At 44.1% G+C, this 24,248-nt stretch overlaps 1 protein-coding gene across 2 annotated transcripts in view; it reads right to left on the minus strand.

Moving 5' to 3' along the window:
* The window catches only part of kcnh2b (potassium voltage-gated channel, subfamily H (eag-related), member 2b), a 283,242-nt gene that overhangs the window by 109,508 nt on the left and 149,486 nt on the right, over positions 1–24,248 (minus strand). Inside the window, exons 1-3 of one of the 2 annotated variants that reach the window (XM_029755693.1) lie at positions 11,678–11,693; positions 5,451–5,600; positions 906–1,388 (exon numbers count right to left, since the gene is read on the minus strand). In XM_029755693.1, coding sequence (XP_029611553.1) covers positions 906–1,388; positions 5,451–5,538 — 571 coding nt within the window. In that variant the 5' untranslated portion in view covers positions 5,539–5,600; positions 11,678–11,693. Of the gene's footprint in view, positions 1–905; positions 1,389–5,450; positions 5,601–11,677; positions 11,694–24,248 lie in introns of those variants that run through there. The other variant, XM_029755692.1, reaches the window with a different exon arrangement.

Here is a 24,248-nt window from a genome sequence, read left to right on the forward strand (position 1 = left end):
TGAAATCGTTTCAAGTACTTAAGCTGTGCTTGATAGAGCTTGCCCGGTGCAATGGAAACAATATAATCGTCCCAAAACATCAAAGCTCGCCCATATGGCACACGACTATTTTTATGATTTCAAATAGAATTTCAACCCAGGTGTGACTAAAACCACATCCTAAGCTTGTAACTTTGACATATCACATGAATCATGCATTGACCTCATTTTTTAAATTGTATTTTTATTTCACCTTTATTTAACCAGGTAGGCCAGTTAAGAACAAGTTCTCATTTACAACTGCGAGCTGGCCAAGATAAAGCAAAGCAGTGCGGCACAAACAACAACACAGAGTTACACATAAACAAACGTACAGTCAATGACACAATAGAAAAATCAATGTACAGTGTGCGCAAATGTAGAAGAGTAGGGAGGTAAGGCAATAAATAGGCCATGGAGGCAAAATAATTACAATTTAGCGTTAAAGCTCATTAATTACAATGTATAATTTAGCGTTAAAGCTCATTAATTACAATGTACAATTTAGCATTAAAGCTCATTAAAACTTACCGTGGTAAGTGGTTGGCCTGAGGTGGGGGGGTGGGGGGTGGGGTTGGGGGGGGGGGTCCAGATCCGTTTGTGCTTTAGCCAACTTCTTGTTCTTGTTCATTAGAAGTAGTTGGCCACAGAACAGGCTAAAAGGTTTGTGGTTAAACACAACCAGGGAATGTAGCTGCCTTCTGTGTTTTTCATAGCTTCTAAAAGACAACGTACAAATTCCTACCGCGCACACTCTTTACCTCTGTGTGTTTGTGGGTGTTTGGTATCCAGCTCAAATACAGGAAAGGAGATGGTGTGCATTTGCTTTCTCAAGGTGCAATGCCATTTGGAGTATGCCCCCCCTACCCTCACCCCTCCTCCCCTACCTGTGCTGCTGTGGATGGGATGGGCTGTGCTGTACTTCCGGTCTGATGCCGGCCGCATGGCCTCGATGTCGTCCACTGACGACGCCCGCCGCATGCTGTGGAAGCTCTCGCGGGAGCGACTGTGTGACAGACTGCAGTTGGACAGAGAGACGTCCGGGTTGAGCGTCTGGAGGACGATGCGGGATGGCGACTGGCCGGGGGGCAGCGAGGAGAGGGCGGCGGACGGCGGAGGCTCTGAGCCCAGCAGGCCGCGCTGGTCCTCGGGCCACAGGAGGGCCGGCCTGCTGCTGCTGCCTGCGCTACTGGAGCTCTTGTGCCCCGGAGGTAATGTGGGCAGGGAGAGCAGCTCTCCCAGAGCCAGGGACTCGTGGCTGGGGTAGCCAGGGGCCGGGAGGCGCCCTGTCTCTGGGTCGTCCAGAGAGGCTTTGCTGTTGCTGAGGGAGCGAAGTGAGGGCAGGCGGAGCTTGAAGCCACGCGGCCGGCCTACAGAGCAAGAAAGAGGGAGGGAGGGAGAAAGAGTGGGAGGGGGGGTAAAACGAGAGAGTAAAAAAATAGTGATAAAAAGGCCGACAGGGAGAGAAAGAGAGTGAGTGGGAAAGAGGAAAGGAGGAAGAGACCAGAGAGCAATAAACTGAACTGAACTCAATTTAATTGAGTGATTATCCAACAATCTTGAAAAAATGTAATTGAGTGATTACTTATACTGAACAAAAACATAAACGCTACATGGAACAATTTCAGTTACAGTTCATACAAGTAAATCAGTCAATCTAAATAAATGAATCTATGGATTTCACATGACTGGGCAGGAGCGCAGACATGGGTGGGCCTGAGAGGGCATAGGCCCAACCACTTGGGAGCCAGGCCCATCCAATGGGGATCCAGGCCCAGGCAATCAGAATGAGTTTTTCCCCACAGACAGAAATACTCCTCAGCACCCCACCCCCTTCCCCATAGATGATCCCGCAGGTGAAGAAGCAGTGAATTCAATGTTCATTTCTCTACCATAAGCCCCCTCCAACATAGTTTTAGAGAATTTGGCAGTATGTCACAATCCCAGACCACGTGTAACCACGTCACAGCTCAATACTCTACATGTTGCGTTTATATTTTTGTTCAGCATATATTTTTCAGCATTTTACTTAACCCTTGTGTAGTCTTAACATTCCGTATACTCCCCTTATCCCCTCACTCCCCTCAAGAGAGCGAGAGTTGCACCCCTTCTCAAAAAACCTACACTCGATCCCTCCGATGTCAACAACTACAGACCAGTATCCCTTCTTTCTTTTCTCTCCAAAACTCTTGAGCGTGCCGTCCTTGGCCAGCTCTCTTGCTATCTCTCTCAGAATGACCTTCTTGATCCAAATCAGTCAGGTTTCAAGACTGGTCATTCAACTGAGACTGCTCTTCTCTGTGTCACGGAGGCTCTCCACACTGCTAAAGCTAACTCTCTCTCCTCTGCTCTCATCCTTCTAGACCTATCTGCTGCCTTTGATACTGTGAACCATCAGATCCTCCTCTCCACCCTCTCCGAGTTGGGCATCTCCGGCGCGGCTCACTCTTGGATTGCGTCCTACCTGACAGGTCGCTCCTACCAGGTGGCGTGGTGAGAATCCGTCTCCGCACCACGTGCTCTCACCACTGGTGTCCCCCAGGGCTCAGTTCTAGGCCCTCTCCTATTCTCGCTATACACCAAGTCACTTGGCTCTGTCATATCCTCACATGGTCTCTCCTATCATTGCTACGCAGACGACACACAATTCATCTTCTCCTTTCCCCCTTCTGATAACCAGGTGGCGAATTGCATCTCTGCATGTCTGGCAGACATATCAGTGTGGATGACGGATCACCACCTCAAGCTGAACCTTGGCAAGACGGAGCTGCTCTTCCTCCCGGGGAAGGACTGCCCGTTCCATGATCTCGCCATCACGGTTGACAACTCCATTGTGTCCTCCTCCCAGAATGCTAAGAGCCTTGCCGTGACCCTGGACAACACCCTGTCGTTCTCCGCTAACATCAAGGCGGTGACCCGATCCTGTAGGTTCATGCTCCACAACATTCGCAGAGTACGACCCTGCCTCACACAGGAAGCGGCTCAGGTCCTAATCCAGGCACTTGTCATCTCCCGTCTGGATTACTGCAACTCGCTGTTGGCGGGGCTCCCTGCCTGTGCCATTAAACCCCTACAACTCAACCAGAATGCCGCAGCCCGTCTGGTGTTCAACCTTCCCAAGTTCTCTCACGTCACCCCGCTCCTCCGCACACTCCACTGCTACAAGACCATGGTGCTTGCCTACGGAGCTGTGAGGGGAACGGCACCTCCGTACCTTCAGGCTCTGATCAGTCCCTATACCCAAAGAAGGGCACTGCGTTCATCCACCTCTGGCCTGCTCGCCTCCCTACCTCTGTGGAAGCACAGTTCCCGCTCAGCCCAGTCAAAACTGGCACCCCAATGGTGGAACAAGCTCCCTCACGACGCCAGGACAGCGGTCAATCACCACCTTCCGGAGACACCTGAAACCCCACCTCTTTAAGGAATACCTGGGATAGGATTAAGTAATCCTTCTAACCCTCCCCCCCACCCTCCCCCCCAAAAAAGATATAGATGTACTATTGTAAAGTGGTTGTTCCACTGGATATCATAAGGTGAATGCACCAATTTGTAAGTCGCTCTGGATAAGAGCGTCTGCTAAATGACGTAAATGTAATGTAAAAATGACCTGCCTTCACTAAACCCCTAAAATAAAGCAGCTTAATTTAATTTTAAATGCCAAATCTATTTTGCGTGAAGAAACAACCTGTCATTCATCACAAACTTTGTGAATATCTGGGTTTCCCTCTTCACGTTGCAGAAAGACTGCATTTAATCAGTGGACACCACTCGCTTTTATTACAACACACCGGTCATAATTGTTTTCTTTACTAAAGTAGAGGTTTATTATTATTATTATTATTTATCAAGGTACTGCATAGGTGTAAATATATTTTTTGTTGCAAGAGATGCAGAAAGTAGTTTTGAATGAATTTTATTGAAGGGAAACAATAACAGTCTTGAACTTTTTTGCAACATAGTGATATATTCTTATATACTGTACAATGAGGAATTCAACTACAAAATACTAGTCTTCTCCCATTTTTTGAACCATTATACATCTTGTGGGTGGGGGCAAACAACAACAATAAATAAGGATAAGATAATAGATACAAAACAAAAACGTGAAGAACATGAATCAATCAACTCTAATTAGCACATGTAGGACAGTATGCAAGTGTGTGTGCATGGACTTTGCAGATGTATTTCTCACATATGCAGCACATAGTATTTGCTTTACAGTCCTTCATTGGGGGGCAGAATTGGCATCTCCTCCTCTTGCCTGCCCCAGCAGCAGCCTCAGGTGGATCAGGACAAGATTCAGCCCCCTGAACAGCTTTCACAAGCGCTGCAGAGGCTGCTGTGCGGGGGAGGCGCTCCCTTCTTTGAATGTGTGGGGTTACAAGTGCCTTTCCCAGCTGCTCCAGGAACACCCTCCTCTTGTTCGGCCTATCAGGCATCCAGGTAGGGTTGATCTTGTTCCATGTCAGGAAGGCATTGCATGAGGACACATCAATGATGTTATGGAAGATGACCAGGGGCCAGCGGGCAGTAAACCTCCTGCAGCTGTAAGTTCCAATCACATTGTCCATGTTGTCCACGCCTCCTTTGTTGTGGTTGTAGTCCAGGATGATGGCTGGCTTCCTGTCCTTACGATCGCTAATCTCAGCCTTTTTGTGCAGTATGCTCAGGAGGACCACATTCTTGTTCCTCTTTGGGAGGTAAGAAACTACAGTAGTGGTGGGGGTGAAGGCACACTTTGATGAGAAAGCCTCTCTCCCCCTTGTTGCGAGGAGTGCTGGGAGGAGCTCAGGCTTGTTCTTTCTAACAGTGCCAACCATGGGGATCTTCCTCTTCAGGAGCTGCTGGCTGAGTTCAATCAGTAGCACACATAATCTCAATTTCTCATTGTGTGTGTGTGTGTGTGTGTGTGTGTGTGTGTGTGTGTGTCTTTGTGGTTTTTGTGGTGTGTAAATGATTTTATAACTGCCGGGTCAAAAATGCCCCTAAAACAATCTTTGTGCCCTGGTGCTGTACAGCTTTCATGGAAATATGAACAAAGGCGATGTTTCACTTTTTCTAATGTTGGGGTCACTCTAGGAAAAGTAATCAAATTTCAAGTTGAAAAAAATATCATTTAGGGGGTTTTCTCTGCTGTTAAACATAGAGTCATTTTTGACCCTTAAGACAAGGGTTAAATTAATGTTTTCCATTCAAATCAATTCAGAGAACAGCTACAATATGACATTGGGAGAGATCAGAGCAGATTAGGAGAGGCCATCCTGTACCTGTGGGGAGCCAGGGGGGCAGCTTGGGGTTACCTGTGGGGAGCCAGGGGGGCAGCTTGTGGTTACATGTGGGGAGCCAGGGGGGCAGCTTGGGGTTACCTGTGGGGAGCCAGGGGGGCAGCTTGGGGTTACCTGTGGGGAGCCAGGGGGGCAGCTTGGGGTTACCTGTGGGGAGCCAGGGGGGCAGCTTGTGGTTGAGGTCCTGGTTGGGCTGTTTGTCGTCTGAAATGACCTGGAAGTTGAGGATGAACATGATCACCAGGCCATCTTCGTTTTTCACCGGCACCACATCCACCAGACACAGGAAACACACACCTGACAGAGAGACAGAACGAGAGAGAGACACAAAACATAAACACACATACACTGACACACATAACGATGCACACACACACCCCTCCCCCTGCCAAATGTTCTCCTGTATATGAAATGACTTAGGTTATACAGGGGATTGAAAATGCAGGATGAATTTTAGAGTGGATTAGTCTTTTTAAGTGGGATGGAAAAAAAAGAATGCGTAACGCATAAACACACACATAGAAATTCCCTTCATTGCATGATTTGCTTGAGCACATTCCTACATAATGCCTATGCCATAAGACAACCACTGTGATTTCACTTCACAAGAGCGTGAAAAATCTATTTTACTGAGCATGAAATCAGACTTAATGGCCATATGTAGCTGTCCACCTACAGAGCCCTGTTTCAGTAGGTTTGAATACATGACTGTTTCAGTAGGTTTGAATACATGACTGTTTCAGTAGGTTTGAATAAATGACTGTTTCAGTAGGGTTTGATGAAATGACTGTTTCAGTAGTGTTGAATAAATGACTGTTTCAGTAGAGTTGAATAAATGACTGTTTCAGTAGACTTGATGAAATGACTGTTTCAGTAGAGTTGATGAAATGACTTTCAGTAGGTTTGAATAAATGACTGTTTCAGTAGAGTTGAATAAATGACTGTTTCAGTAGTGTTTGATGAAATGACTGTTTCAGTAGGGTTGAATAAATGACTGTTTCAGTAGTGTTTGATGAAATTACTGTTTCAGTAGGTTTGAATAAATGACTGTTTCAGTAGGGTTGAATAAATGACTGTTTCAGTAGTGTTTGATGAAATGACTGTTTCAGTAGTGTTTGATGAAATGACTGTTTCAGTAGGGTTGAATAAATTACTGTTTCAGTAGGTTTGAATAAATGACTGTTTCAGTAGTGTTTGATGAAATTACTGTTTCAGTAGGATTGAAAAAATGACTGTTTCAGTAGAGTTGAATAAATGACTGTTTCAGTAGGGTTGAATAAATGACTGTTTCAGTAGTGTTTGATGAAATGACTGTTTCAGTAGGGTTGAATAAATGAAATGCAACATGTCGATTGGGCTTTAACGGATGTCAGCAGTGACCCTGTGGACATTTCAATACTGTACTTTTATCAGCTCAGAAAGAAGTTACGGCACAAAGCCTTTTTCTACCAACACAGCATCTGGTATTTACACTGCTAAAACAGCCAAAACACTCCGAAACATGGATCGCTTGCCAGTCTGTTTCTCATTCAGCCAAAATCAAGCTTCATTCATGAATACAGTAAGAATCAGGCATCCAATCGACTTTGTTTTATTAATTCAAAGTATAAAAACATCAACAAGGTTGTAACCGATACCCCCACCAAAACAACACTGTACAGGGACCCCACCAGGACGTCATGTATATCAATTGCTCCTTCTCAAACCTACAAGGAACCATACAGATCCAATAAAATGACTCGTTCTAATTCCTAATTCTATGCAAGAAACCTTCAACTGTACTGCATGTGTGAAGCATAAATCCAAGGTTCTCATTTCTCAACAGTCTTCCAAGACAAATCATCACTATTCCTTCCTCTTAAAAACCTTATCCTATCCTGCCCTACCTCGCCCCATGCCCTTACCCTTACCTGGTCGGTAGTCAGTGAATGGAGCTGGGTTGGTGTTGGCATACAGGGTTAGCAAGGTGGACAGCAGCCACGGCAGTCTAAAGAGTAATGTACTGTGTTGTGGACACACGGGTGAGTGTTCAGTCTAGCGCCCTGCCCACCCGTCATTCACATCCGAGCCATCACATCACAGGAGGGTGGCCCATAGAAGGGATTGGACCTCTATGTAATCACCCACACGGATAAAAAGAGGGAAAACTGTATTGAGGATTATAGGTCCCCACACAACCATCATCTGGCTCACGCTCTGTGTGTGTGTGTGTGTGTGTGTGTGTGTGTGTGTGTGTGTGTGTGTGTGTGTGTGTGTGTGTGTGTGTGTGTGTGTGTGTGTGTGTGTGTTTGCGTGCGCAGATCGCATGTGTGCTTTTATTTTAACAATCTGATCAGAGGACACGTGGCACTTTTTTTACACAGTAGTTACACATAACAAAATATAGTTATTTGATATAGATTACATCTGGAGTTACAGACTTTGTAACATAGCAACATGGTAATGTTGGACCGTGTGTTATTACACTGTAACTGCCTACGTAACTACTCACTACACCCTCCATTGTCTTAGCACCATTTCATCTATTTTCTTTTTCATTCAACCTTTATTTAACTAGGCAAGTCAGTTAAGACCAAATTATGATACACAATGACGGCCTACCAAGGAACAGTGGGTTAACTGCCTTGTTCATGGGCAGAAGGACAGATTTTTACCTTGTCAGCTCGGGGATTCGATCCAGAAACCTTTCGGTTACTGGCCCACCCCAATATATAAGATGTAATGTAATACAATATTTCATGAATTGATCTATTACTGAAAGACATGAGGGTTTATACAGTAATCCTAGTGGATCCTATCTCCTTCTCTGGCCACTAATGCACACACACACACTGTACCCTCCCCAAAAACACAATTAAATCTTACACACACACACACACACACACACACACACACACACACACACACACACACACACACACACACACACACACACTGTACCCTCCCCAAAAACACAATTAAATCTTACACACACACACACACACACACTGTACCCTCCCCAAAAACACAATTAAATCTCACACATATACACGAATAGGCTACACTCAGGAAAACACACGCACACACACACACACACAGAGAGAGAGGATTAAATAGTCGGGAAGAGGATTTGACTTCAATTCACTACGCTTTCTCTTTTTTTCATCCCACTTAAAACGACTAATCCACCCTAAGATGCCGTCTGTGGGGCGGCTACACGTGTGTGTCCTGATTCCTTACATGCCTGGAACATGAGTGATTTACGTATATGTAAGAGTATATGTTTTAGGTTACATTGAGACCTATTTGTTCTGTACAATGCCAAGGCACACAGCCCCAGCTCTCAATGCTGATACCTGAAAGATGTATGGGAATGTAATCAGGGAACAACATTTATCCAGGTGGCCAGCTGGCTGAAAACCACAGAACTCAATCCAACATTTATAACCCGATAATCTAGCACAGTTCTATCACTGCCAGGACTTTTTTTCAAGCTTTGGGTGCGTTTGGCACAATAAGAGTCATGCAATTGGTCCCCAACACACTCTAGCCTGGGGTGTCAGACTGTATTTGGTGTGCAACATAACTATATTGTGCTACCCTGGATCAGTAGTAAATCCAAGACTCCCACCGGTACTGGTCCACTCAGTTGATACGTCACTATTCTTAAGCACTTCCATGAATTGACACGCCTCAACGAGAAGAAGAGAAAGAGAAGAGAAAGTTGAGAGAACAATGGCGCTCAGAACGTAGCCAAACGTTTAGCCAAAAGAAGGCACCCGTGCAGTGTAAAGGGCGCCACTATGTCGAACCCCTCCTACTCTATGAGTATTTCAATGAGAATTGCAGAGGCGATAGGTCGGAGTACGGAGCGGCTTATACCAGGTCCATTTTAGGAAAGCTTACAGGGGATGAGAGGGGATTAGAGAACTGAAAACATGGCTTGGGCTCCCACCAAGGTAACCCTTACCTACCACTGTGCCCCTGTCAAAAAAGGAAATGCCCGTCTCTCTTCGCCCCGTGATGTGTGGGATTAGGGCCTAGTCGTGTAATCTCCAGCAGGGAACAAGTGGATTGAGGATAACAGATTAAGCTAGACATTCCTTTCCTTCCTTTGGGTGGGTCAAATGGGCAGAGCTGAGCTCGGGGACGGCAAGATTGACAGATGAGGAAGAAGAAGTGTCCATCACTTTGAATCAAATGATTGTCCTTGCGTATCACTTTGTTGTCATGATCAAGCCATTATACAGTATGTGACAGTGACACAATGTTCATAGTCACTAATGAAAGGCTGTTAAGTTATTAATGACTCGACGGGGAATTGGTGACAAAAATAGACGGCGTCCATGAGCTGAGGCGAGAGTTAAACTGAATAAAAGACTTGACGACAAAATAAGGTGAAGAGGAAAGGAGAGAGAGGTGTGACAGAGTAAGTGAGACACCTTTGTGGAGAGAATACAAGATTTAAGTGACAATACACTACATTAGAGACTTTTAATGTGAATTTGTCCAAATCATTTTTTGTGTGTCAATGCAGAGCCAGAATCACAGAATCACTAAGTATATTATGGGATGTATCTAGTCTGGCTTTTTCTCAGGACGCTGGTGTATTTCTAAGGATAACACTGTCCTCTAGTGGCCAACAGACTGTACATGCACCAGGGTAAGACTGTAGTGGTATACAGTCAAGCCCTTCGAGCAAACAGTGGCGTAGCAAAGCCAGTAGTTCATTTTTAAGTCTGTGCAAAGTCATGTGGGCCAACAGTAAGCAGGACACGTTCTCTTCAAAAATACACATTAGGGAAAATGACAACACAGTAGTCGGTGCTACCATCCAGCAGGACACGCCACACAACATAGCACAGATTGTCATTGTATATCAATACATTTCCGACTACCCAGATCAACCAAGAGGACAGCTACCTAAAAGCCACTGCGAAAAAAATGCATTGCTCAAGTGAAGTAGTGCTCAAGTGCACTATGTAAAAGTATTCAAAGAACAGTCACCTTCAAGCTGTGATGTAACACATGCAGCCTTGTTGCCACCAGTGAGGATATACTGCCAAAATGTTTCACACGTTCAATTTTCAATGATGCTGACACCTGTCACTATGAAATGCAGCTCACAGTGGGAATAAAACCACTTTAGATCTCAATCCTTCCTCAAAGACAAAGAGGTTATTTTATTGCTCTGGGAGATGACAGAAGCATCACACAGAAGGAGGATGTCTCAAAAAGAGAGACAATGAATAGCTCCTATTTCCTCTCATACTGAAATCTTCCCTTTTGCTCAAACTGACACACACACACACACACACACACACAACTACTTTCCTCACACACACACACACACACACACAGCACATGTTTTACTATCCCTTGTGGGGACCTAAAATGTATTTCCATTCATAATCCTATTTTCCCTAACCCTAAAGGGCCATCCACACCAAGTATGATAACTATGACGATAACTATAACAATAATACAAATAAAAAATATAGAATTCAAGTGCCAGGGGCGTTAACACTTTAACGACAACTACAAAAAGACGGGAGAACGATAACAAGAGCTATCGTTTGGATCACTTTCAGAGCGATTTTTTCCCCTGTCCCTCCGATGATAAAACATTGTTATTGACAACCAATAAAAACGAGTTATAGGTGGGTGATCTCACGTGTTCACATTGTGAAGTAGCTAGATCAGGATGGTTCGTACGAGGCTATGAAGAGGAAGCAGAGCACAGGCTAAACTTGCCTGAATAGCATATTGTTGGCCAGATGAATTATAGGACTACTTGGGAGGAATAATGATCCACGACAAACAGCGCATGAGAAGGACATTTTCCGATGGTATAGACCTATCTGTTAACGCTGATACAGCCTGACAAATACGCACTAAAGTCGAATGTGCCTTTCTGGATCTTGTAAACTGTCGAGAAAAGACCCATTACTGATCCGTTACCGATCCAAACGGTTGCCTAGGCTACATTATTGTTATTATTTCGGACGAAACGTGCATTCAAAACACAGTGCTTTTTAGCGGTTGTTTAAATGGCATATTCACTGAAGTTTACACAGCCTAGACTATAATTTACACACTAGATAGAAAATATGAAATGCGTTTTGTTGTTATAGCCTAGGTATGATACTTTTCTTGTCGAGCTCCGTGCCCGCGGGGACTGCGAGAGCAGACTATCCCAGGCTACCTGTCATTTATAATCTGATTTAAAAAAGATTTCACTGTGTAAATTCATTGGGTATAGGCTATTTACTTCAGTATAGGCTATTCGCTTCAGTATTAGGCCTAATATTTAGCCAAAGAATGATGGGTTGCATACTAATTTAGGCTGCTCATCTCTCGTCTGTATTCACGGTTCTCTTTGAACAATTACGCACCTGCCCTCTCCGCTGCCTCTCAGCTACATCTATTCCCCTTAGCTCTTGGAGTCGCAGGAAAAGCTAGACTTCAACTTGTTGTACACTTCATTTGACCTTTTGATTTACTACTACTAGCCTATCGAGGAGAGATTTCAGCTTGCTCTTTGCTCAATGTAAAATAGGGCAGTTTGAAAGGAGAGAGAGGGATATGGTGTGATGGAAATACACCGTATGAGTAGCCAGCTAATGTCCCTTTCTGGACCTTGTAAACTGTCTAGAATAGACCCATAATTTATCCAAATGGTTGCATAATCATCCAAAACAGGACGTTTGAGCGGTTATTAAAATTAGCTCACATCACTGCACTTTAGAGCCCCAGACAACAATAGGCCTAAACGACCGTGGCGCCTTGCGTGTCCGGGACTGCTGAGCACTAACTTGAGAAAAGCATAGATCTGACTTTTCAAAATCTGCAAACTTTTTTTTCTTGCACTTTGACAGATAAATATATATAGCCCTACTATTTAGCTAATGAATGGCCTAATATCTAGCTAATATTTAGCTTGTTACTTCGGGTACACATCTCTAGCCTCTCTCTTCCAGCTGTTCCCGTGCGCAGTTGGCTATAGGCTATACAAAAGGATATGGATGTTTTATAAAGCTAGAGAGTGCGTTGGTGTGATCACTTTGGCCAGTGAGCATACATGCCATTGTTGCATTGATGCATTGCAAATGGTTGCGGATAGAGAGATAAGCACAGTGAAAAAGAAAATCCAATCGAATTGACAGTCATTAGAAAAAATGGAAAGCACTTGCAAACCACTTGAGCAACGAGGCAACCCACTGGGCACAGACATCAGTTCAACGTCTATTCCACGTTGGTTCTTGAAATTACGTAGAAACAACGCTGAGTGGGAAGCAATGAGATTATGTAAAAGATGCGAAGGCTAAACAGCGTTTGTTGTTGAATTGCTACATTTAGATACGAGCTTCTAAATTATTTTTTCATTACATGTACAGTACCAGTCAAAAGCTTGGACACACCTACTCATTCCAGGGTTTTTCTTTATTTTCTACATTGCAGAATAATAGTGAAGTCATCAAAACTATGAAATAACACGTATGGAATCATGTAGTAACCAAATCAAAATATATTTGAGATTTTTCTTTAACCTTTATTTAATTAGGCAAGTCAGTTAAGAACAAATTCTTATTTTCAATGACAGCCTAGGAACAGTGGGTTAACTGCCTTGTTCAGATTTTTACCTTGTCGGCTCAGGGATTTGAACTTGCAACCTTGCGGTTCACTAGTCCAATGCTCTAACCACTAGGCTACCTGCCACCCAATTCTTCAAAGTAGCCATCCTTTGCCTTGATGACAGCTTTGCACACTCTTGGCATTCATCAAGGCAAAGGGTGGTGACTTTGAAGAATCTAAAAATCGAAAATATATTTTGATTTGTTTAACACTTTTTTGATTACCACATTATTCCATATGTGTTATTTCATAGTTTTGATGACTTCGCTATTATTCTATAATGTAGAAAATAGTAAAATAAAGAAAAACCCTTGAATGAGTCGGTGTGTCCAAACGTTTGACTGGTGCTGTATATTGAAGAAGTAATGGTGTCACAGGCGGTTGGTGGCACCTTAATTGGGGAGAACGGGCTCATGGGAATGGCTGGAGCGGAATCAAGTATATCAAACACATGGTTTCCATCCGCTCTGTTCCGTTCCAGCCATTGATATGAGCCGTCCTCCCCTCAGCAGCCTCCACTGATGGTGTGTTACCACCTTATTAAAACGCCTACAGCCAGTTGGATGCATTGATCAGTTGATTGACAGGTGTATTGCAGAACAATAAATTGTCAGCTGATGTGGATGCTTGCCAACGTTATCGTTATAGTTATGTTATAGTTATCGTCCTTGGCGTGGATGGCCCTTTACCCTAACCGCTAAGCCTAAAATAGCCTTTGGACTCATGGGGACCTGGGAAATGGCCCCACAAGGGAGAATTGTACCCCCCCCCCCACCCCACACACACACAGGCTGAAATATTGGCTATGAGTCAAAGTTGGCAAATAATTTCCCCTGCCTTGACATTTCCTAAGGCAATAGAGCACCACTTATATCCACAGCCTTCTGGTTAAACTAACAACCCTGGAACACTGACAATTGACACAAGTGTCATGTCCTCCATCACAAACTCAGTCACTCACCATACAAGCTTACACACACACGTACACGTGCACACATGAACACACGTGTGCACGTGCACACACAAACACACATTCTGAACTTGGACCACTTGGGGGCAGAGCATGACAAGTTGTCACGGACTCCCACATTTTTGAATGAGGTAAATCCTTTGTGCTATACAGAGTCAATCAATTGCACGTGAAGATCCAACCATCCATAGAAATAGAAATTCCATTCTATTCTATGGATTCAGCCAACCACACAGAGCATAGTAAATGTAGCATGCTTTAGTCAGTGAAACATGAAATCACATCTGGAATTGATTGGTCAGTGGCTTACAGGTGTATTGTTCAGGGCCAGTAGACCCCTTCACTTTTTCCACATTTTGTTACATTGCAGTCTTATTCTAAAATGGATTCAAAAAATTTTCCCCCTCATCAACTTACACACAATACCCCATAATGACAAAGGAAAAATATGTGATTTTAGACATTTTTGCAACAAAAAAATAAATAATACAGACGCCTCACAAGTCCTCAACTGGCAGCTTCATTAAATAGTACCCGCAAAACACCAGTCTCAACGTCAACAGTGAAGAGGCGACTCCAGGATGCTGGCCTTCTAGGCAGAGTTCCTCTGTCCAGTGTCTGTTCTTTTGCCCATCTTAATCTTTTCTTTTTATTGGCCAGTCTGAGATATGGCTTTTTTTTGCAAATCTGCCTAGAAGGCCAGCATCCCGGAGTCGCCTCTTCACAAGGACAAAACAAGGACATTTCTAAGTGACCCCAAACTTTTGAACGGTAGTGTATATTTTGATTTGTTTAACACTTTTTTCGTTATTACATGATTCAATGTGTGTTATTTCATAGTTTTGATGTCTTCACTATTATTCTACAATGTAGAAAATAGTAAAAATAAAGAAAAACCCTGGAATGAGTACTTTGACTAGTACTGTATGTAAATATGGTATTGGATCTGACCATGTCAATAGCTTCTTAATTTCTTCTATTTCTCGTGTGTTTTTGTTCTACCTTATGTCATTTGTTTGTGCTACATTGATATTGATTACTGCATTGTTGGGTTTGGAGCTCAAGAAAGGCATTTCACTGTACTTGTGCATGTGATATTAAAACTACTTTGGACCAGAACCCTATGGGCCCTGGTCGAAAGTAGTGCACTTGTCACGACTTCCGCCGAAGTCGGCTCCTCTCCTTGTTCGGGCGGCGTTCGGCGATTGATGTCATCGGCTTTCTAGCCATCGCTGCTCCATTTTTCATATATCCATTTGTCTTGTCTTGTTTCCATACACACCTGGTTTTCCTTTCCCCAATGAAGCTACTTGTATTTAACCCTCTGTTTCCCATCACGTTTTGTGTGTAATTGTTTCATGTTATGTGGTGTTAGTTTACGTGCTTTACTTTTATGGTCCGTTTTTTGAGCGCGTTTGATTTATGTAGTGCTCTCGTTTTTGGAACTATAATAAAGTGTGCCTGTTCATTATACTCTGCTCTCCTGCGCCTGACTTCGCCTCCAATACACCTTTTGACAGCACTATATAGGGAATAGGGTGCCAGTTCAGATACAGCCCTGGTTGCAAATTCTGATTCACACCCTTTCTCCTCAAAGTGTGCACTCATTCACGTAATCACTCCCCTTCAATGATATACAGTAAAAACATTGGATTGGTGTGATATGGTAGACACTCTCTCCCCAACCCATGCTTACACCAATCCTTATAGTCAGAGGACTGTTGGTAGAGGAGTTGTGGCAGTGAGGAGCGAGGAGGGAGAGTCTGGATAGAGAGAGAGGGGTGTGTGTGGGTGTTTTGGCCAGGAGAGGTGAGTCAGAGGGGGGTCTTCATACCCCTCACTCTGGAAGTGTGCACCAGCTGGAGTATAGTAGCATGCCAGACACTCATTACAAATGAAATGTGTCTCTCACCAGCCAAGAGGCAGGCAGGAGAGTGTCTCACACACACACACACACACACACACACACACACACACACACACACACACACACACACACACACACACACACACACACACACACACACACACACACACAGACACACACACCCCTAACCCTAATCTGAGGTTTGGTTCTCAGTGAGTGCCTACAGAAGGCCTACCCATCCAACAGCCATTCATCAACATTCCCTCTGGGTAATGGAGTTGAATAGGGACAGACTAAGACAGGCAGCGGCAGCACTCTCAAAGCGGTGCTTCCTCTGATTGGAATTGATTATGTTACAAAACCCATAACTAGCCTACGGATATTGTTGCACTCGCTTTGTCTAGGGGTCCTAGGCCTAAATGAATGTGTGCATTTATGTGAGAAATCAGGGTATGCTCCTACTGTAGGTGTTGAATATACAAGTGCCCAGGAAGACAGCAACCTTGGACCAGGGCCAGCTCTGTCTCTATTGACCTCTTGGTCAGCCAGTCCAAGCGGATTATTATGTGTTCAGATGGTGACGAAACATAAATATGTACAAAAAGGCGACTAAAAACAGGCATGCCCAAACTAAGGAAAGACCTCATGGCCACCAAACCCACCAGCAGCCTCACGGCTCTCCAAACTGGCACTCTGACTGATCACCTTAATGGGCAGCACCCAACGTGCTTATCAAGCAGGCTCAGCACCTGGACAAGGTTGCTGCTGCCCCCTGGGGGAATGGAGTCTGGTAGTGTTACCTGGATAGTGTGTTTGTCTATGTCCTAACACTAACCTCCCCTCCCCATATCATAACAATTTTCAGTGTCGTGAGTCACAAAGCTCATCCCCTGCTGGCAACAAATGAAAACAGATGGACGGGGGAGTTCTGATTGATGTGTAGTAGTTGGCGTAGGATGAAGTTGCCCTCAGACACTGACCTAAGGTAAGTTGTGTGGTCATGCAAATGGTTAAGGATTAGGATTTGGGGAGGGTAATCTGATCCTAGATATGTGTTAATGGGCAACTTCTACCTAAAGCTGCTAAAAGACTACTGCTCCATTCATGTCTCATTCGTAATGTGGGGATGGGATGGTGATGAAACGGAATGCCTTTTCAGGGTCCCACAGCTTTTTCAGGGTCCCACAGCCCTCTCTCTGTCTCTTTATGTGTCTCTCTCTTTCTCTTTCTGTCTCTCTATTTCTGTCTCTCTGTGGGCAGTGTGCCATGAGGATCCTCTCTCTACGACGCTCTTTCTCCATCCCTCTCTTGCAGGTGAGTTAATGGACATCCTCAGACTAAGCCTTCATTAAGCCTCAGCGGTAGTTTTCCAGCTTGGCCCTTTGGGTCATGTTCTACCGATGGGCTGGAAGGAGGGATGGAGTATTGGAGGGGTGGACGGAGGGATGAGGGAATCGATACGCGGGTTAAGCTTTCACAGCGCTAGGCTGGATCCCACTCCTCACTGTGCCCTGCCAGATCAAACCGGTCTCACCTTCAAAAGAACATATACATTCTCACAGCTTGTAGGTAAACTTGTGCAACTTTAAACCCATTCACATAGAGTGGGAAGTTTGTGTCACATAAAGCACCACACACATCCATACACCTGCATGCTAAGCCCAAGTCCATACAAGTCCCCACTCACATACTCAGTGACAGCTTGATTACACACCTGCTGTAGATGAATAGCGGGCTGTCTAAGTGTTTGGCCTGATGATCTGCTCAGAGTGGTGGAACGGGACACTGGTACCCGGTCCCCCCGTACTGCTCATGTCACTCACACTATTGTTAACAGATTACATGTCAAACCGGCAGATTATATGTCAACGAGACCACATTGCCACGGCAACACAGAAACGTCAACCCCCCAGGGACTAAAGGCTCTAGGATCAGCCAATTTTTCAGTGAAAAAAATCTGCAAAAAAGGAAATCGATAAAAAAAATACTATATATTTTTCTTGCATAACTCGAAAGTAATCAACATAAGTTTGATTTCAGTTTTTTTATAGATGTGTTGAACAGTCACTAAACAACCAAAATATGCTTATAGCTTTTCATCTTGCTATAGAAAACATAATGGTTTTTCAAGACAAGTATTTCACTAACCCGCCAATTAAAAAATACATGCACCTGTTTACTTGAGGCCCTACTTGTATACTTGAGGCCCTACTTGTTTACTTGAGGCCCTACTTGTTTACTTGAGGAATTGGGCTGCCTGAATTCAATGTGGATTACATCGATTTTGTCACCCATCTACACACAATACCCAATAATGACAATGTGAGATTTTTTGTTGTTGAATTGTTTGTATATAAAAAAATCCAATCCAATATTTCATTAACATAAGTATTCACACCCCTTTGCTATGACTCCACATGGAGCTCAGGTGCATCTACTTTCTTTTGATCATCCTTGAGACGTCACGACAACTTGTGGCCAATTCAATTGTTTGGACATGATTTAGAAAGAAACACACCTGTCTATGTAAGATCCCACAGATGACAGTACATGTCAAAGTAGAAACTATACCATGAAGTCAAAGTAACTGTCCGTAGATGTACGACATATAATTGTGATGAGGCATATATCTGGGGAAGGGTATAAAACATTTTGTTAAGTGTTGAAATTTTCCAAGAGCACAGTGGTTTCTCAATGGAACTACCCAGACTCTGCCTAGAACTGGCTGTCTGACCAAACTGAGCAACCGGGCAAGAAGGACCTTGGTCAAGGAGGTGACCAAGAACCCAGTAACCACTCTGATAGAACTATAGAGTTTCTTGGCTGAGATGGGAGAACTTGCCAGAAGGACAATAGTCTCTACAGCACTTCACCAATCTGGGCTTTATGGGAGAGTGGCCAGATGGATGCCACTCCTGAGAAAAAGGTACATTACAGACATTTACATTTACATTTTATACATTTAGCAGACGCTCTTATCCAGAGCGACTTACAGTAGTGAATGCATACATTTCATTTTTTTTTTTTCTTTTTTTTTCTCCGTACTGGTCCCCCGTGGGAACCGCACGCCTGGAGCACGCCTGGAGCTTGCAAAAAGGCACGTGAAAGACTCTGAGATCATAAGGCAAAGGATTATATGGTCTGATGAGACAAAAACATACTCTTTGGCCTGAATGCAAAGTGCTATGGTTGGAGAAAACCAGGCATAGCTCATGGGCGGCAGGTAGCCTAGTGGTTAGAGCGTTGGACTAGTAACTGAAAGGTTGCAAGATTGAATCCCTGAGCTGACAAGGTAAAAATCTGTTGTTCTGCCCCTGAACAAGGCAGTTAACCCGCTGTCATTAAAAATAAGATTTTGTTCTTAACTGACTTGCCTAGTTAAATAAAGGTAAAATAAAATCACCTGTCTAACATCATCCCTACTGTGAAGCATGCTGGGAGACAGGTAAGGATAGAGGGAACAATGAATGGAGGCAAATGCAGGTAAATCCTTTTTGAGAACCTGCTTCAGATTGCAAACAATCTTAGACTGGGGGTGAAGATTTACATTCCAACAGGACAATGACTTCAAGCATACAGCCAAAGCAACACTGGAATGTGAAAGTCCTTGGGTGGCCCAGACTTGAATCCCATTGGAAATCTGTGGAAAGACTTGAAGATTGCTGTCCAAATTTAACCAAGCTTGAGAAAATCAGCAAGGAAGAATGGGAGAAAATCCCCAAATCCAGATGTGCAAAGCTGATACAGACATACCCATGATGTCTCAAAGCTGTAATCGCTGTCAAAGGTAACAAAGTATTGTATATTTCATTTTCAATAAATGTGCTAAAATGTCAAAAAGCATGTTTTCACTTTGTCATTATGGGGTATTCGATCGAGGTGTGCTTATTCGTTTAAGAGCAGTAGAGAAATAAGATGTAATCATTTTGAAAACGAAAGCCTTACACATTAGCCAGACTGCGATACGTCAGCGAAAAAGTATTATTTAACTGAAAAACTACACTTCTTTCTACCCCATTACCATTTCATTAACCCTTCACACATGGTTAGCTGTGCAGCTTAAAAGGCAATCAGTATGGTAAATGAAACTTCAAATTAAACTTCAAATAGCCAAAGGAAGGATATAGTGTGATGTAAAAGCACCAAAGGTAAATGGACATCTGTCTATGTGGAAGGGCTAGCACGTTTATTTATACTGAACTTAAATATAAACACAACATGCAACAATTTCAAAGATTTTACTGAGTTACAGTTCATATAAGGACATCTAGGCCCTAATCTATGGATTTCACAAGACTTGGCAGGGGTGCAGCCATGGGTGGGCCTGGGAGGGCACAGGCCCACCCACTTGGCAGCCAGGCCCACCCACTGGGGAGCCAGGCCCAGCCAATCAGAATTAGTTTTTCCCCACAAATGAGCTTTATTAAGACAGAAATACTCCTTAAATTCTCGAAAACGATGTTGCATGCAGCTTATGGTAGTGAAATGAACATTAGATTCTCTGGCAACAGCTTTGGTGGACATTCCTGCCCTCAAAACTTGAGACATCTGTGGCATTGTGTTGTGTGACAAAACTGCACATTTTAAAGTGGCCTTTTATTGTCCCCAGCACAAGGTGTAATGATCATGCTGTTTAATCAGCTTCTTGATATGCCAAACCTGTCAGGTGGATGGATTAACTTGGCCATGGAGAAATGCTCACTAACAAGGATGTAAACACATGTGTGCACAACATTTGAGAGAAATAAGCTTTTAGTGTGTATGGAACATTTCTGGGATTTTTTTTCCCTTCAGTTCATAAAACATGGAACCAACACTTTACATGTTGCGTTTATATTTTTGTTCAGTGAACATGTGGAGTAATGACTTGGTGGTGAAGGTGGACTACACAAGAGGATCTCAGGGTAGTTGCTGGGCCCTGGAGAGGGGGAGAGATGGAGATGGAGATAGAGAGACAGAGAGTAAGAGTGAAAGAGAGAGAAGTACTGTCACGGTTGTCGTTGGTTAAGGAGGACCAAAACGCAGCAGGTATGTGTAAGCTCATCTTGACGTTTATTAACTCAGAATGAACGTACAAAAAATAACAAACAAGAGAACGAACGATCAACAAACAGTCTTGCAAGGCACAAGGCTAAACACAGAACAATCTCCCACAAATACACAGACAAACACACCCAACTAATATAGGACTTCCAATCAAAGGCAACACCACACAGCTGCCTTCAATTGGAAGTCCACCCCAATTAACTCAACATAGAAACAGACTACCTAGACTAAACATAGAATACATGAATCTCAAACAGTGCCCAAAAACCCCCGGAATACTAAATCAAATGCCCTTACTACAAAAACACCACCCTGAACCACATAAAACAAATACCCTCTGCCACGTCCTGACCAAACTACAATAACAATTAACCCTTATACTGGCCAGGACGTGATAAGTACAGAGAGAGAGATAAGAGAAGAGAGTGGAAGAGGCGTAGTTCTAGAGAAAGAGGGCAGAAGAGACTCAAAAGAGAGAAAGAGAGAGCGAGAGAGAGAGAGAGAGAGGGTAGAAGAGATTCAAGATTCAAGAGAGGAAGAGTGGCCCATTTCCTACAAGGTCCAACAGGAGTGATTTAGGATTATGATCCTCTCTCCTCTCCTTTCCTGTCCGGCGGACATTCCTTCAGGCTAATGTTTACAGTCGGAGTGGAATGCACACTTAGTCCAGAGTGAAGAATGTGAGCTAACGACTCTTACTGTAGAAATTCCTCCCCAAAAATAAAAAATGGAGGAATGTGTGCATTTCCACAGGGTCAAAATATCTCAAGAGCAGTGAAGAACAGAGTAACATATAGCAACAGCAGCTTGATCGCAACATGTTGGCAGGTACTATTTCTTACAGTGGGGAACTCAAACGATCTCAAGGGGGATGGTGATGCACACATCACACCATTCTCTATGCTCCTCAAGGCCACTGAATGGATTATACATCCTGGCCTTAGGATAACATAATACAATTATCCAGCCACTTGAGGGTGTTTCATCCTGCAGAACAAATACTTGAACAAGGCCATATTGTTTCATCCTGCACGGCCACACTTGAACATGGCCACACACACACACACACACACACACACACACACACACACACACACACACACACACACACACACACACACACACACACACACACACACACACACACACACACACACACACACACACACAATGTGTATGAGGGAGCTCAACCACCGTAGCCTTAAGGATCATAGAGACACTCATTTCAAACTCTCCCATATATCCCTGTGTACCCTCCCCATCCTTGACTTGTTCCTCTATGTACAGTAGGATTCCTACGGGTGTACACTGGGTTGAGTCATCATAGTAGATCATCAAGTTCACAATAAGTGGTAGCGCATGGAGAGGTCATTGGGGAGCACACCTCATTTGAATAAAAATGACAGGCTGTGTGAGCTGTTTCATCAGCCCAAGTGAGAGCTATTGTCCAAGCTAAATTAATAGGAGAGGAGGGGGGAAGCAATTTGCTTACAACTTCCAGGCTTTTTCATGTGAGTGTGTATACTCCCAGAAACACATATGCAAATACTTAGAAATATGGAAATGTGTATCTCAAAGTGGGAATGTGTTGCACACACACGAGACACAGAGAACTACACACACACCCCCAGACACAGAACTACACACACACCACCAGACACAGAGAACTACACACACACACCACCAGACACAGAGAACTACACACACACCACCAGACACAGAGAACTACACACACACCACCAGACACAGAGAACTATACACACACCACCAGACACAGAACTACACACACCACCAGACACAGAGAACTACACACACCACCAGACACAGAGAACTACACACACACCACCAGACACAGAGAACTACACACACACACCACCAGACACAGAACTACACACACCACCAGACACAGAGAACTACACACACCACCAGACACAGAGAACTACACACACACCACCAGACACAGAGAACTACACACACACCACCAGACACAGAGAACTACACACACACACCACCAGACACAGAACTACACACACACCACCAGACACAGAGAACTACATACCCCACCAGACACAGAACTACACACACCACCAGACACAGAGAACTACACACCCCACCAGACACAGAACTACACACCCCACCAGTCACAGAACTACACACACCACCAGACACAGAGAACTTTTCACACACCACCAGACACAGAGAACTATACACACACCACCAGACACAGAGAACTATACACACACCACCAGACATAGAGAACTTTTCACACACCACCAGACACAGAGAACTATACACACACCACCAGACACAGAGAACTATACACACACCACCAGACACAGAGAACTATACACACACCACCAGACACAGAGAACTATACACACACCACCAGACACAGAGAACTATACACACACCACCAGACACAGAGAACTATACACACCACCAGACACAGAGAACTATACACACACCACCAGACACAGAGAACTTTTCACACACCACCAGACACAGAGAACTATACACACACACACATCATGAAGAAGCCATTAACACCCAGCATTGCGATCAGGGCAGACTGAAGACAGCTGCCGATATTAAAGCCGCTTGCAGCCATGATCAATACACACACAAACACTCACACAGACACTCACACAGACACACACACAGACACACACATAAACACCCTAGTGCATGCAGATTACAGGGGCGATGGGAGGAACCGGCATCATTTGTTTTGCTCACTTTTCTCTTGCTTACTGTTTTCTCTCAAAGAGAATGAGATAGAGTGAGTTGAGTGACACTTCCATTACTTGTCTCTAAACACTCGCTTATACAGTGACTGCCTCAATTGGATCACATTTGTCATCTGATAGAGGGAAGCCATTCCAGACGCACCCAAAGACACCTGCGGCTACTTCATAGGACTTCTAAGTAAACGGAAGGGACCCAGCCACGGTGGTTCCTAGCCAGCTGTCGCCTAAGCTCCTGAAAAGCCCTGTTAAGGCACGCACATGGTGGGGAGAGATCTGTTCAGCTGGCGCTAGGTTTACAGTAGCTCAGAATAGGACGATGATATGGGCGACAACAGGTTTACGGATGAGCACAGGTGGTGGCGTGAAAGCCCTCGAGCTGTTGGTGATGCTAGAGGAAAGTGATATTATGGGGAAGGCTGGTGATCGCTTGGGGGTTTGGTTTATTTGCTTAAGATTGATATTGATTACCGTGAAGGATCGACGTCGTCATGATAAGCAACCTTGATCCTCCAGTCCTTGTCTCCTTTCCTTCATCTGCACTAATGAAGATAGGATAGGTATGAGGAACGCCTATTGGCTTTAAACTTGTCCAGGGTTATAGATTGGTGCAGTGGAGACGAAGGAAAGGAGACAGGGAGGAGGAAGCCACTTTTGAGATTAAGGTAACTGTCAAAATAATGAAACACTTGAGTAAATGAGGG

This window comes from Salmo trutta, chromosome 6, assembly GCF_901001165.1.
Source record: "Salmo trutta chromosome 6, fSalTru1.1, whole genome shotgun sequence".
NCBI classification, from domain to species: Eukaryota; Metazoa; Chordata; class Actinopteri; order Salmoniformes; family Salmonidae; genus Salmo; species Salmo trutta.